The sequence below is a fragment of the Arachis duranensis genome, chromosome 5 (assembly GCF_000817695.3).
Source record: "Arachis duranensis cultivar V14167 chromosome 5, aradu.V14167.gnm2.J7QH, whole genome shotgun sequence".
Classification (NCBI taxonomy): domain Eukaryota; kingdom Viridiplantae; phylum Streptophyta; class Magnoliopsida; order Fabales; family Fabaceae; genus Arachis; species Arachis duranensis.
The window spans coordinates 92,103,580-92,120,236 of NC_029776.3; the positions used below are offsets into that span (position 1 = coordinate 92,103,580).

Consider the following 16,657-nt stretch of genomic DNA (forward strand, 5'->3'; position numbering starts at 1 on the left):
AAAGAATCATGAGCATTTCCCAATATATAATGCCGAGAAAATAAACAAAATAAATATATAAAACATTACCGTCCAAATATATATATAACATTCAATTTTCAATTATACAAAGTACAAAATCAGTGTTGTTTTCAATTTTCATATTTAAAATTTCCTCTGTTTTAAGACAAACCCTCATTTAATTTCTCAAAATGTGTAATTTGAGTTATTTCCCTTTTGGGCAATATTTTTGGTTTCGCATTGCTACTTACTACCCAACTATTTTTCAATAATTATTCATCAGATTCGTCCGGGAAAGAAAGAAAAAAAAAGAAAAAGAAAAAAGAAAAAGAAAAAAGAAGCATTATTCGTGAGAAAGACTTTGCTTGGCAATAATTTAGCACAATGCCAAATTGAACATAATGCATGTGGTTGGTTCAATTTGGGTACACCCTCCCTTTATTTTCCTTATCTTATGTGATATGTAGTATTTTCCTTCTTCAAACACGAGGCTTCATGTATTTTTATATTCCTTTATTAATATAAACAAATGAAGAAATTTTCTAAATATGCTAACATTTTTTAAAATATAATAATACGCTTATATGTATATATTTATTGTATTTTTATTCTCTAGTTAAAATTAAAATATTTTCTTAAAAAATATATTTTTTTATTATTATTATTTTATTTTTTTTATTCTTCGTATACTTTTATTCTCAAATTACTATCATTACTGTTATAACCACTATAATTACAAATTTTGGTCAGTATCTAAAGAAAACCATAATGAAAGATAGGATAATTTTGAAAGAAAAAATTAATTTTGATAAAAAAAATTAAAATAAAACGAAAGAAGATATTTGAGATAAGAATAAAATTTTTAAAATGATAGAAAATAGAATTAAGATTTAACTCAAATATTACAACTCAAAAAATGTTTTATCCTATGGCCAAAGAAAAATTTTTAACAAATATTTAGCATTGAATTAATGTTAGTGAATGTTGTAGAAGGCTTAGAGAAAGGGGAAGAGAATTAAATCTATGACCTTCTTTTAGTTTAATGAAATAAGGTGTAACTTATAAATTTTTACTTGCATTCTGTTCGAACTCAGTAGCAAAAAATTTATGAAACAATTTTATTTTGTCTCATGAATATTAGAAAATAGAACAGAGAAGAGAAGAGAGAAGCTGACACCGTCATATATCCTGATTCAGTTGTCTTGTGCAATGCAACCTACATCTAGTTGTGGTGGAATTTCCACTATAGTTATAGTATTATATACATCAATTCCACAGGATTGACACAATCCTTCCACTCTCAAGTTTTAACCTAACTTAACTTGGCTATGCTAATATCTAACTCTTCACTCTTAGTGCTTATCTAACTAAGAAAGGGATCCCTCACTGGTACAAGATACAAGACACAAAACCAACCTAAAAAAATTTAAAATCACTCTAAACTTGTCTCTCAAGTATATCATTCAGCCTTTTAACACTCATTGGCTTTTACTTGAGCTCTTTCTATTGCCCTTTTTCCTTTCAAGAAATTACAGAAAGATATATATTAAAAATGAAAACTACAATCAGTAAAACATTAAGGAGATTGATTGCTTCAATAGCCTTTATTACTATGTGATGAACCGGATTTGCTTGACTCTGATTTAGTTCCTCATCCTAGTGGAATGCTCCTTTGATTAGGAAGCACTATCCAAGTTGATGAACTCTCCTTAGAGTAGACTTCTCAGAACACAAACTCAAAAATATTAGTTCTCTCTCCTTGTTTTCTGAAGGATGAAAAATATTCTTTTATATCTCCTTGCATGATGCTGACCTGCTCTCTTCCAAGTCAACTCCTCGAATTGTGTGCTACCAATTTAGCCTTTCACTTTCTTCCATTAATTCCCAAATTAGAATTTTGAAACAAATCTCTTTCTCTTGACCGAATACCTCAGAACAACAAAGAAGAAAAGTTTTCAATAGTAATCCCACATCTGAATCCTTGGGATACTACTTTATTTTCAAGAAACAATCTTGGTCTTTGATTCATAACAGTGTGTATCAAACACCCCTTTCTCCAATTATCTCATATTAGAATAGCAGAAAGGTGGAGAAGGAGGGAAGAAAGTAAGATGCATGCAAAAAGAAATGAATCACCTTTAGCCTCTGACTTAGCTTGATATGGTTTGATTTGAGTGATTAGACCTCAACCTTTTTACTTAACCCTTCTCTTTCTTTCTTTTTTGATGAATGATTTAGGAACAAAGCTCTCTCTTTCTTTTCTGAGTTCAGACCGAAATGAAAAAGGAACCTTAGCTTTGGTGGAAGCACTTTGAAGGGATCAATTTTGAGTGAGATCAATTCGAATTTAGATTGGCTATGATTCATTTGGTCCCGTTTGATTTTTTTGTTATAATTTGATTGGACTTTGTTTGAGAAAGTTATCCATAAAAGTAGATTCAGTTTGTTCCATATTGACTGTGTTTATTACTAGTGGCCTGCATCACTTAATTAAAATTGATTAAACCTAATTGGATAGTTAGTCCAATAAAATAATGTTTGTCATCATCAATTATACTAGTTAATTTCTTAACTCAACAGTTAAAAAAAATAAAAAAAAAGTTTATTGTCTAATTATGCTTATATAAATTGTCAATTTTACTCATTAAATAATTCTCTAATATTATACGACATATATAATTTGTAAACACTTAAGTATTTCATTAATAAGAATAGGAGAATAAGGTTCATTCTTAAAAATTGTTTACTAAGTAAAGAGTATTATGTATTTTATTAATTAAATAAATTTTAACTTTTTATTATTTGCTTTATTTTATATTTTTTTCAGAGTGTACTAATCTTCACTAGAAGAATACATTCTTTTCAATTCTAAATAAATGTTTACTTTTAAATATTATTTGAATTTGTTTAACTAGTGCTCCCAAAAAAAAAAAAATTAAAGCTCTAAAAAAAATAGAAAACCTTTTATAGAACGAATAAGAATTTGAAGTTACTAAAACAATTAATGCATTTTATTTATACTTAACCATGGAACATTTTATTTATTGGTTGGTATCTAATCACAACTCTAACATTTTCAAGATATCTAAGTATATTTAATCTAAGGATAATAACCCAAACAGAACTAAACAAGTTGGTCAACTAGCTAGTCAACATATGAAGTTGTTTAATGTTGTTTTGTTAACTCGACTTAGTTTGCATCTCTGAGTAGTTCAAGAATTCTACTCCTTTTGTGGTCGAATTTTTTAATTAAGTATCGAAAAAAAAAATAGTCAACATGTAAATTACATCTTCTTAATTAAAAACCTAGCATAAGGCAGGTTCTAAGATTTTGAATATGCCTTTTGCATAAAGTAACTTATAATGCTAATTCATAATGCATTCCTTTTTTTGAATAAATAAATTTCCATTTCAAAGTTCTTCCATTTGTATACAGCTCATTGTTACATACATAACCTGTAAAATTAAATAAACAATACGGTCCTTTGCTTTTCCTAAAGTTCACGTAAATACAGAATACAGAATATACTTAAACAGAAGTTTTTTCTTTACATTATTTATTATTGTACACTTTCTCATATATTTTAGAAAGTGATTATTATTTTGTTTGATATACCATTCATATCTTTAATTGATATTCAAAACAAGTATTGAACATCGATCTCTTATGGACTTTGTATATAATATTATAATGTTTAATTGTATAGTTTACTTTTTAAATATTGATGCCAACGGTAATATATTTGATGACCTTGCGTCCATGCCCCTCCCAAAAGTAATATTCATTTTATGACCCCCGCCCTCGCTCATTATTTTTCTCCACTTACTTATTTTCATTGATTAGGACAGTAATAAATCTGCTTACTATTAAGAATAGGTTGAGTAGATTAGGTATAATTGAGTAAAATGATACTTAATATATATTGTGTAATAAGGATATTAAAAATATATACCACTTGTTTTTTTGTATTTTTTTGATAGGTATAATGTGTTTGGATAGCTGATATTAGACGCTTTTGAACAATACAAGGAACAATGAACAAGCATTTCGAAAATTAGTTTGAAATGTTATTAAATAAAAATCACCGAAAAAAATGGTTGATTGGATTCTTTTTCACTATTTAGTGTATTTGATAGAAAAAAAAAATCAATAAATCTTTCACAAAAAGGTTATAGATATTACGATAGTTGTTGCTGACTCTTTTGCACGGTATTTTATATTGTTGTATAGAACTCTTTTGTTTCGAAAAAAGTTTTTTCTCTCTCTAGGTAACATTTTTTGTTCATATGAATAACATGCTAATTTTGTTGCAACTATTTGTGACAATTGTGTTCAAACAAAAATATAAAAGTTGCTAATTTTTATTTCTTAATTTGACACAATAGTACAATACTTGCACTATGGTTAGACTAGTCATAAAATTATGGTAGGTCAAAAAACATCTATTTTCAAGACATTTTAGCCTATAAATAACTAACGTAATATGGATTATATTCACGTAAGATATTGTGTATATCTTATACGTATTTATTCAGATTTTTTTAGATTTATTTTTTAAACATTATAAAAAATGCTAGAAGACCAATAAAATTTATTAATATTTAAAAATATAAGTTAAAAATATGTTATTGAATTATTAGATTAAATGAATTAAATTAACGACTAAAAGTATTAGACAAAAAATAATAAATTCTGTTAATTCTTTAGTATTTTTCACTATAAATAAAGGGTGTAATACATGTTCAAAGTATACTATCTGTCTCGAATAATTGTTATATTTCTTAGACTATTACTTACTTGAACATCAAAATTGATACACCCTATCCTATGAAAATACCAACTTGAAATAAGGAGATGTGCCGTAATTTGATGTTTTGATCCTATAAATTCATGTTAAGAGATAACTTTGATGTCACCTCTTGAACAATTAGAACTTGTATATTTTGATATTTGTGATCTAACATTCTTTTTTCACATCTTAATTATGGTTATTAATTGACTTTTATTGATATTTTCTGTAAATACACTTGTACATATTTGTTAGTCAATTATTATTATTATTATTATTGGTGTTGTTATATAGGCGTGTTGCATTGTGAGTTGTCAGTTATGTCATGTGTGACCAATCAAAGTATCTCTCTTTTGAGTCATGAGTTAGGCTTCATAGATGCTCTGTTCTCTCTCTCACATTCTATTCTATGTATAATAACCACAACTCCATTACTTGTAAATACCAAAACCAATCTTCTCACTTCATCATTCATCATTGCCAAATGACAATGATGAAGAAGAATAACAAGGAACAACAACAACAACATTTGAATAATACTTGTTCTCACCAACAACTCTATCTCCTAAACTTCTTCTCCTATGTTCTTGTCTTTGGCTTTGGCTTACTCATTGGAATCACTCTCACTTTATCCCTCAAAACCACTTTCAATTTCTCCCTCAGAAACATTACTTTCCAACTCCAACACTCTCTTCCTCCTCCTCCTCCTCAAATCTCAACCAACAAGCTTTCCATGAATTCATCATCATTGGTGATCAATAATAATACTAACAAAAGGGTAGTGAATAACACAACAAGAATTGGTTTGAGGGAGTTCTTGAAGGCACCAAGAAAGGCCATGCATGACATGAATGAAGAAGAGTTGTTGTGGAGAGCATCAATTGCTCCCAAAATCCATAAGACACCATTCAATTACACACCAAAGGTTGCATTCATGTTCTTGACAAAAGGGCCTTTGCCATTGGCTCCTCTTTGGGAAAGATTCTTCAAAGGCATCAATCAACAATTCTACTCTATCTATGTTCATCCTTTACCTTCTTTCAATGGAACATTCAACCAAACCTCTGTTTTTCATGGCCGAACAATCCCCAGCAAGGTTAGTTTATTATTCCTTTGCATGTGCCCATTTCTTCACTTCATTTTTATTTTCACTTTTTTTTTAATATGAGTTTTAATTCTGATGCACTAATAATGTAAAATTTTACACCATCATTTAATCACATCTGTTTTTCTAATGACCATTCAAATGATAAATATAAAAAGTAAGTATTTTTATTGATGTAATTTTACGTAATTAAATACATATATAAAACTGTTTTATATTAATAGAGTGATAGTAAATTAAAATTTAATTAAAAAGATATAATTTTAAAGAAAAAGTATAGGGTATCAATATATTATCTGCCAACTTATTGTCAATAATAATTAATTATTATATTTTAAACACATATATAAAGAGATACATTCAAAAAATATATCTATAAAGACACTTTTATTAAATACAGCTATAAAAAAGACATTTTTATTAGACAAAGACACTTTTATTAAACACATTTATAAATAAGAGTTGGTAGATGTTGGCAGAAATGTTGTTGGTAAGGGATTGATTTTTAAATTAAAAAGTAAAAGGGGAATTTATTATTATTATTATTATTATTATTATTATTATTATTATATATTTAAAAAATTTAAAGTGATAACTAAAAATGCATATTAAAAATTCAGCTTCCGCCTCCCTCAAATACTTTTTAGATAACTTTATTTTAGCACTCCTTTGGCGTCAAAAAACTCGAGTTTAGAATTAGAATGGAAAGTCAACTCCTCCATCCTAATGTTTAGGGTTTGCGATAATAATGTATAAAATTAGAACTATAATTTCACGTATTAACTCCATGGAATTGAAAAATGATTAAAATTGATTCTTCTATCTCAATTCTATTAGTTCATACAGTACGAATAATCAATTTGAATCCTTAATAATATAATTACTCTCTTTTTAATAAAGTTAGTCAAATATGTCTATAGAACATTATGTTATAATAATATAATTGAAAAGAATTGCATACAAAATTGTATATCTAGTAACATTATAATAATTCACTATTGTAAACTCTGTTGTGATACTCTCCTATGATTCTTTGTCACATCATCAGTTACTTTCAGTTTCAGCCACATATTCACAAAATACAAATAGATCCACCAAACTAATATATATATATATATTAACTAATTACAACTTCGATCTCAATAAATTCTTTATGTTTCTTCCAAATGTATTTAATAACTTTAACATCAATCAACGAGTCCTTAATATAGATTATGTCAAACACGATAATTCCCTTAATAGAAGCCTTATTTAATGTTTATTACAACAGTTCATGTGCATATTGTTTACTTCAAAATGAATGCCAACAATATATACCTAAAATCTCGGCTTAATTATAGTAACATGTGTGTGAATGTGTATATATATGCCTATATTCACATTTCTTCTATGCCTTTCCACACGCACATGCATAATAATATTATTGGTATATTCCACTTAATATCTTTTTTGCATACTTCTTTAAATTTAAGTTTCATGTATAAAAAATGTTAAAAAATATTTTATATAAAATTTTTGAACTAGCAAATAATTAAATTGAGCATTTTTATCAATATAGAAACATACAACTAAATATATATGTAAATAGTTTAAAAAATTGCTATAAAAATATTGACCAAATTAGTCATAATAATGTATTTATATATAAATATATATAACTAAATTTATTTTTAAATACATATATAAATATTTTACTTTCCAATTTTAAAAATCTATATGCACATCCTTCAACCACATATAAAATATTTTGATTTGTACCATAATATAGTATATATTCTTTTATATTTGACTACTAACTTGGTAAATACCTGTCTGCATGAACCTGAACCAAGCAGCCACATTTTGTTATATTTTAATTTAATTTTATTAACGGAAAGTTTAGAGCAGCCCCACTTTGGGGTTTATCGTTGTGAATTGTGATCCTGATCCGAACTGGTTGATTGCTTTGCTTGTATAGTGAGACTTTGACTTGAGACCAAGCAATAATGCATGTTATTACTTTTTGAATGAACAGCAATAATATGCACCATATTACTAAAACCATTGAACACAAACCCAGCTTATATATGTAGTTAACCTGTAGTTTGGAAAAAGACAAAAAAAAAAAAATCCTAAATTTCCAATATAATTTTAGCAAATAGTTTTGGACTTATGGTCCATGGTCAATTGGGACCAACGCACCGTCAAGGCACAGTGAAAATAATATATTATTATTATTATTGGTTGCTTCCGGAATTGGCTAAAGCAAGCTGTTCCATCCTTTTCTTTGATTCCACTCGTTTTGCATCTCTAAGAAAAATCCATTATTCCCCATCTCCAAAGCACACTTTCCCACACAGACCCCTCCTAAACTTTTTATAATTCTTTTCTTCACATACTTTGTCTATCGCATTCAATTTAGAATCTAAATATTCATATAAAAATAAAAGTAAAATATATTTTTTTATTTTTAAATTTTATTTTATTTTAATTTTATCTTAAAATTTTTTTATTTGCATAAAAATATATTCCTAACAACTAATTTTTCAAAAAATTTAAAACCAATTCAATAACAATTTCCTAAGAAAAATTCTAACCCAAGTAAATTAAGTATAATTCTTATGTATTATTGTTAGATTATTTTTAATTTTTTAAAAAATTTAGCTATCAGACATATATTTATTACAAATTAAGAATTTTTAAAATAAAATTAAAATAAAATAAAATTTAAAAATATTTTTAAAATTTTTGATAAATTTATTAGACAAAAATATATTTTACCCTAAAAATAAATATAAAGTATGTATTACATTAATATTAACAAGAACTTTTGTGCATGCATTAAATATTTGTATGGCACATTGATAATTTATTGATTGAAAAGTGCTACAAAAATAAAGTTAGCTCTAAGGTTCATAGAATTCAGCATAAAGAATAGGCACCAATAATAATGTCAACTAAAGAGTGTTTCATATGATTTTAGCAGCCAATTAAGACTTCCATTAATATGTAATTTATAAAGAACTTTAGCAGCCAATCAAAAGTTCAAAACTATTGGCCTTTATATATTTTTGGTTATTAATGTTTGGTTTTTGGACAACGGTTATTTAGTTTAACTAGCAATCCAATTTAACATATTTAGCTTTTTTTTGGAACTTGAACCCATTATCTGTTTCTTTTGTTAGCCCGGTTTTGATTTTTTTTCACAACTTTTATCAATAAACTCTAGGCCTATTCAGTTTTATAAAAAGCATCCAACTAAGAAGCCAACAAAAAATTCATGACCAAAAAAAAAAAGAAGCCAACAAAAACTTAACTAATTTCATCAAATTAGTCAATTACTTATATTTTTCTTAAATTATTCTTTTACCTCTTCTTACTTCTCTTTTCTTCCAATATTACTAATTTCATCTACCCATTATCAGCCACCATCCTACATCCTAAATCCTAAATCCTAAATCCTAAATCCTAAATTTTAAATCTTAAATTATAAACCATAAATCCCAAGTTAATAAACTATACATTATAAATTCTGAATTCTGAATTCTAAATTTTATATTCTAAATTGGTTTTATTTTATTTTAATTTTGGATATTTTTTTTAATGTTGAATTATTGGCGGAATGCTGTCTCCCAAAACTTTTTCTAAAAGAAAAAATTGAAAATGTTGAAATTAAAGTTTGATGGTAAATTTGTTTGGTGACATGCATGCAGGAGGTAAAGTGGGGTGAAAATAGCATGATAGAGGCAGAGAGACGCCTACTAGCAAATGCACTTCTTGATTTTTCCAACCAAAGATTTGTTCTTCTTTCAGAGTCATGCATTCCTCTCTTCAATTTCTCAACCATATACACATACCTCATCAACACACCTCAAACCTTTGTGGAGGCCTATGATGATCCAAGTGATGTAGGCCGTGGAAGATATAGCCCAAAAATGAGGCCACAAATTAGGCTTTCCCAATGGAGGAAAGGCTCCCAATGGTTCCAAATCGACCGTGCCCTCGCCGTCGACATGGTCGCCGACCGCCAGTACTTCCCGGTGTTTCAAAAGTTTTGCAAGCCTCAATGCTATAGTGATGAACATTACTTGCCCACAATGGTTAGTATCAAATTTTGGAGGAAGAATTCTAATAGGACATTAACAAAGGTTGATTGGTCAAGGGGTGGACCTCATCCATCAAGGTACATAAGGTTTGATGTCACTATTGATTTTTTGGAGAAATTAAGGTATGGAACTACGTGTTTGTACAATGGAAAGATCACCAATGTTTGTCATTTGTTTGCAAGGAAGTTCACCCTTCATGCTTTGGATAGATTGTTGAGGTTTGCTCCAAAGATAATGCAATTCAATTGATCTTCTTGTATTTTTGCATTCTATTTACTTTTTTTAAAAATATTGATTTTTACATCATATTCATTTGTTTATAAGATTAATTTGTAGTTGTCAAGAATCTTCTTTCTATTGTTTTCTTCTATTTTTTGCTTTCACTGATGTGTATGCATGTCAAGTCATGTATATTCATTTTCATCACCTTAGTTTTCTATGTACTTCTACCATATTAAACATGTATACTTAATTAATAGTGTGCAAAGATCAGCTAACAAAAAGACCCAATTATTAGGTAGGATTAATTAGAAGATAGAATATTTTTTTAATGATGTATATTTTAACAAGAATAATCTTATTTAATAGTCACTAGTAGGAGTTTCTTTTTATTTTTTATTTTTTTATATAGGACTAGTAGGAGTTTTTACTTGCATGACAGTGACATACCCACAGAGAAACAATTGAAAAAAAAAAAGAAACTTTTTGCTAAAAAGTCTTAATATCAGAAAGTAATTATGCTTGAGTAAAACTTTAAAAACATATTATAAGTGAACAATATTTTGAAACATATTATTATAAGAAAAATTTATTTATTTTTGAATTATTATGATTTTACTAATTTGATTTCAAGTATTAAATATTAAATAACATAAACAACCATTTCATATCTATTTTTATAATTATACCTCTTAAAAGTAGTTTATTTTTCATATATAAAACGCGATAAATTATATTAAACTACTTTTAACTAAAGTAATCAAACATAAAATCGACTATTTTAAAAATAATTGTATAAATAAAAATTGTTGAAATAAGTGTAATTTTTATAGGTTTGGAGACACACCTTACTTCAAAATAATAAATCAGGAGATATGGCATGACATGGAATCAATCCATTTAGTTAAACATATAGTAGACGCATAGAGTATATCCAAATACATACATATATAACATATTTAGAGTTTGTTTGAATGCCATTTTAAAAAAAAAAATCTTTTTTTTAATGATATATTTTTTAAAAAATTTTTATAAAAATAAAAGTGATTTTATATTTAGATATCTTATATAAAAAGATCTTTTTATTTATCAATTATATTTGAATAAAATAAGATAAAAGTACGTTTTTGTTTATTTATTATATAAAAAATATTTTTTAAAATGAATATATCCATTGTAATTAATTTTCTTTGTCAATCTGTTATCTTTTACCTAACAAACAATATATATGTTGAATATATTATTTTCATCAGAAGCCATACATAATTGATTAATAATTCTATATATAAAAATACTAATGTGGTAATTAAATACCATATTGTTATCTTGCTAAAGTTAATTCTCCTATAATTATGCGAATGCATAGCACTATCAGATGAAAATTGATTGGATTACATTTATGTCCAACAAGGTAGGTGATTTTTTAGGCCTAATCACGATCAGAGTTGAGGAAGGTTTGAAAAATGCTAACAATACAAATACTTTTTATTTTTAATACCAATCATAAATATATAAATTAAAATTAACATTGTTTCGCACAAAATCATAAAATGTATAGCATACTCAAAACATATCCAATTCGTATTAAATGTCATTGTTTATCAGTTACATCATGACAAATCTAGTTATTAAAAAAGATTAAAATTAACTTAAATATACACAATATTATTTTATACTTTTCATTTTTATTTTATTATCATAAAAAGTCATACATATTATAAGAGTACCTCATCTTTTTACTAACGGTTCTTCCATTCAATGGTTTCTATTGAAAAAAAGCATAATAATATTGTGTTTGACAAAAATATATGAGATTTTAAAAGGTTGAAGCATATGTTTAGTCCTTAACATATTCGTAGATGAAGTGCAGAGTAGATAAAAAGATAGCTAATAAAAAAAGAATAAATTACCATTTGTATCCATGAAAGATACAAACGCTGAGAAATTATTTTATTAATTTAATGATGCCCAAACAAACCATTAATCGTGGATTAGTAGGATTTAGGAAAGTTATTGATTGTTAAGTTGCAAAAATATGCATTGGATAAATATGCAAAGATTCTTTAGAGTGCATACAAATAATTGTCTGTATGGTGTGTAAAAGATATAAAATGATTGGCATAGCATCAGACCAAAGAAAAAGATGGCCTGGACAAACAATTATCTCCATATAAAAAATCAGTTACAAAATAAATTTTTATATATTTATATATAAATATATATAATGTTTAATTTATTTTTAATTTGTATTTTATATTTATATATATATTTTATACAAATAACTAATATCTAATATATATGAAAAATAATTAAAAAAAATAATGCGTGCTATATCTTTTTATGATGTCTTTATTCTGAAAAAATGTACTAGTGTTCCATTTTTTTTTTTAAAGTCTAGATAACTAATGCACTCTCTTGTTATTTATCTCGTAAAACAACCAACTTTTTATCCCAAAAAAACTGATTCAATTAATAAAATATTGATTTAAACAAATAAAACGCTGATTTAAATTAACAAAATACTGATTTACCCCTAATTACATTCTGATTATGTGTCACGCTTCTTTCATGCCGTGTTTTTTCACTGACCATCACTCTTTAATGTTTGTGCGCTTTCGTGACTCCTCCTCTTCCTTTCTGCCGCGTCCTCTATTGATCGTCATTATTATTGCTCAACGTTTTCCATTGCTGCCGTCCATCATTCTCTTCACGACGGACATCGCGATACCAACTATCTCGGCATTACGTCCTTCACTCAGCATCGGATCTTTCTGTTCGCGGCAACAATGAATAGTAGTGGCAGTTATCAATAGCAGGATGAAGCATCCGACTCATCTAATAGGCGATAAACTTGCATCTATTCTTCTACTCGTGGATCATTACTCTTCTATTCACTGAAAAAGAACTTAAACACCCCAAAGCTTAAACAAAAAGAAGTGTCCTAAACATAACAAAAAGAAACATCTATAATCGTTGAAATAATCTCCAAAACCTAACAAAACAAAGCATTTAAAATTATTGAAAAAGAATATCCAAACGGTGAAAACTCAGATCGGTGACAAAGATGAAGCTGGAGGTAGAACAGAATTGCATGCAACAACGATGGCAACCGATGGGTAGAGATTGTGACAACGGCGTTGTGACATGGTCATCACCTCAGCATTCCGACACGTCTTGGTGGACGACGCATATTTCTAACGCAGTAGTTATTATGGATCATCTAAGTTAATTAGTCAGTACCTTGACCAATAGTCAGTCACTCATATAACTTAATTAGTTAGCTTCTCTGGCTTATGTACATGTATATATATACATACAATCTGTAACTAATTAATCAATGAGATTACCCATTTTCTCTCTGCGTTCACGTGTTCTAATTTAGTATCAGAGTAAATTCTCATCACAATTCCGCTACACTTACTTTCTCATTGTGATTTTTTGGAAAAAATTTCCGATTTTCTCGCCTTATTTTTTCTTTTCCTACCTTTCTTTTTCGAGCTGCTTGCTTCACCGATTCCGATCAAGATGTCCACCATCTCTAAATCGAATCTCTCTCAAGGCAACTTGAACTATTCGGCACAGTCTTCTCCGATTTCCGAGGCTTATTCGCTTCAGTCCGGCGATCATCTAGGACTTGTGCTTATTTCTCAGCAGCTACAAGAAGACAATTATGTTTCGTGGTGTAGATCAATGCGTCTTGCATTGAGTGACAAATGCAAGATTGGCTTCATTGATGGTTCTTTACAGAAACCAGATCCAACTGTTCATCTAGTGCTTGTAGAATCTTGGCAATGCACCAATGACATCGTCACGATGTCGTTGCTAAACTCGATCTCCAAGGACATTGCTACGAGCGTGATCTACGCAAGTTCAACCGCTCTCATTTGGCAGGACATGGAGACTCATTTATCTCAAAGCAATGCCTCTTTAAGTTGAAACGATCTCTCATGTCACTGACCCAAGGCGCTCTCTCTATTTCACAATACTTTACGAAGTTGAAGATCCTTTTGGAAGAACTCAATATCTTCAAGCCTTTGGTCTTGTGCTCCTGCATGCAGTGGTGTCAAATCAATTCAAACCTACCTCAATCAAGAATATGTCATGTTGTTCCTCATGGGGCTCAATGAAAATTTGATAAATGTTAGAAGTCAAATCCTATTATCGGATCCCTTCCATTCAATTGAAAATTTTTTCTCTAGTCTTGCAAGAAGAGAAACAAAAGGCACTCACTTCTCATCAACCTAGCCAGCACATGGCATTTGCAGTCAAGAAATTCTCGAAGTTCTATATGCATCAAAATTTGAAGCCAAAGGATAAGAAAGATCGTCTAACTTGTTCTCATTGTAGACTCATGGGACACACTGAAGACAAGTGTTATCGTTTTTATGGCTATCCACCAGGGTATCTACAAAACAAGACTCCCAAGCCTCAGGTACATCATGTGGCTCAAGTGAATCATGCTCAAGAAGTTCAAGATTCATCACCCACCTCTACCTTCTCTCTCACGACAGCTCAATACAACCAATTGATGGCCCTTCTTCAAGCACAGCAAGCCGTTCAAGACATTGAACTCGAGATATATGCAGGTGAAGTGTTCTCTTCTTGTCACATGAACCAAAAGGCAATTCCAAGTTCCTGGATTATTGATTCAGGTGCTACCACCCATATCACCAACTCCTTTAGTTCTCTAGTTGACCTAAAATCATTATCTAACCACTTTGTTACTTTACCTGATCATACCGAAATTCGTGCGTTAGCCATTGGTAATGTTGTTATCAATCCTGTTTAACACTTGTTAGTGTCATATTCATTCCATCCTTTAGAGTCAATTTGATTTCGGTTAGTTCTCTTCTAAAATTATCAAATTGTAGTGTCTATTTTTCTGATCTATCATTTTTGATACTGGACAAGAACTCCAATCCGGTGGTTGGCGAAGGTGATGAAGTTGATGATCTGTTTGTTCTGTAATCACCACCCTTTATGCATGCTCCCTCTCATGATGTTGATAATTATCATTTAGTTTCTTTTGTTAGTAGCTCTACTTGCATGCAACATTAGGTCATACGTTTGAAAAAGTCTTCAATAGGTTGAATTCTATTTTGTCTTCAACGCCCTTAAAATTCAATCACTCGAATTGTGATGTGTGTCCATTAGCCAAACTTAGGCGTTTATCCTTTCAATCAAATAATAACTTTTGTTCTGCCATTTTTTATTTGGTTCATTATGACATTTGGGGGCTTTATCGTGTCCCTACATATAATAATATGAGATTTTTCCTTACTGTTGTGGATGACCACTCTAGATTCACATGGACCTTCTTGTTGAAACATAAATCTGATGCTGCTAATACTCTTATCAATTTTTTCAATATGGTTGAGACTCAATTTAAGACTAGGATAAAGCAAATGTGATCAGACAATGTAAGTGAACTTTCACTCATTGAATACCTTAATTCGAAAGGGATAGTGCATTAATTCTCATGTGTTGAAAGGCTTGAGCAGAATTCCATAGTTGAAATGAAAACACCAGCATTTGCTCAATGTGGCTTGTGCTCTATTCTTCCAATCCAAGGCTCCAGTTGAATTTTGGAGCGAATGTATTCTGACTGCCACATTTCTCATCAACAGATTACCAAGTTCAGCCCTTCAATATAGCTCACCATATGAGAAGTTATTCTCTAAACAGCCAGACTACTATTCTTTTCGGGTTTTTGGTTGTCTAGCTCATGCTTCCACCTTCATTTCCAAATGACACAAATTCTCTCCATGTGCAGTGCGGTCAATTTTCATTGGATATCCTTCTGGCTACAAGGAATATAAGCTCTATGATCTAATTGCTAAGAATATTTTTATATCGAAGGACGTTACCTTTGTGGAGTATGAGTTTTCATTTCAACAATCCTCTAAGACTTCCAGCACCATTGTTGATATCTTTCTTGATGTGGTCATGCCTCTTTGGCTTCCAAATGTAAGACTTAGTTTCTCTTCACCAACTACCAATGTAGAGCCACAACTTCAACAAGTCCCAACTTCATCTCAGGCGATTCCCACCACTGAATTTTACTGAACATCTAGACCATCAAGGCCACCTCCGTACCTCAAGAATTATCATTGCCATAATGTTTATCACGTGAATTTTAAATATCTCTCTCAACTTCACTATGCTTTCATTGCCAATGTTGCTGCAATCCCTGAACCCGCTTTCTTCTGTCAAGTGGTCAAGTTTCCAGAATGACGAAGAGCAATGGATGAAGAACTTCAGGCCATGGAAGACACGAACACTTGGTCTTTGGTGCCCCTGCTCGTTGGCAAACACACCATTGGGTGTAGATGGGTCTACAAAGTCAAATGCAAAGCAGATGGCTTTGTGGACAGATATAAAGCCAGGCTAGTTGCAAAAGGATATACCTAACAAGCTGGTATAGACTTCAAGGACACATTCTCATTCGTGGAAAAACT

At 29.4% G+C, this 16,657-nt stretch overlaps 1 protein-coding gene across 1 annotated transcript; it reads left to right on the top strand.

The window, feature by feature from the left end:
- Positions 1-5,180: 5,180 nt before the first annotated feature.
- LOC107490380 (glycosyltransferase BC10-like) lies at positions 5,181-10,288 on the top strand. Its single transcript, XM_016111154.3, has 2 exons — positions 5,181-5,886; positions 9,588-10,288. The coding sequence occupies exons 1-2, from the start codon at positions 5,200-5,202 to the stop codon at positions 10,227-10,229; spliced, it is 1,329 nt and encodes a 442-aa protein (XP_015966640.1). The 5' UTR covers positions 5,181-5,199; the 3' UTR covers positions 10,230-10,288.
- The last annotated feature ends 6,369 nt before the right edge of the window (positions 10,289-16,657 follow it).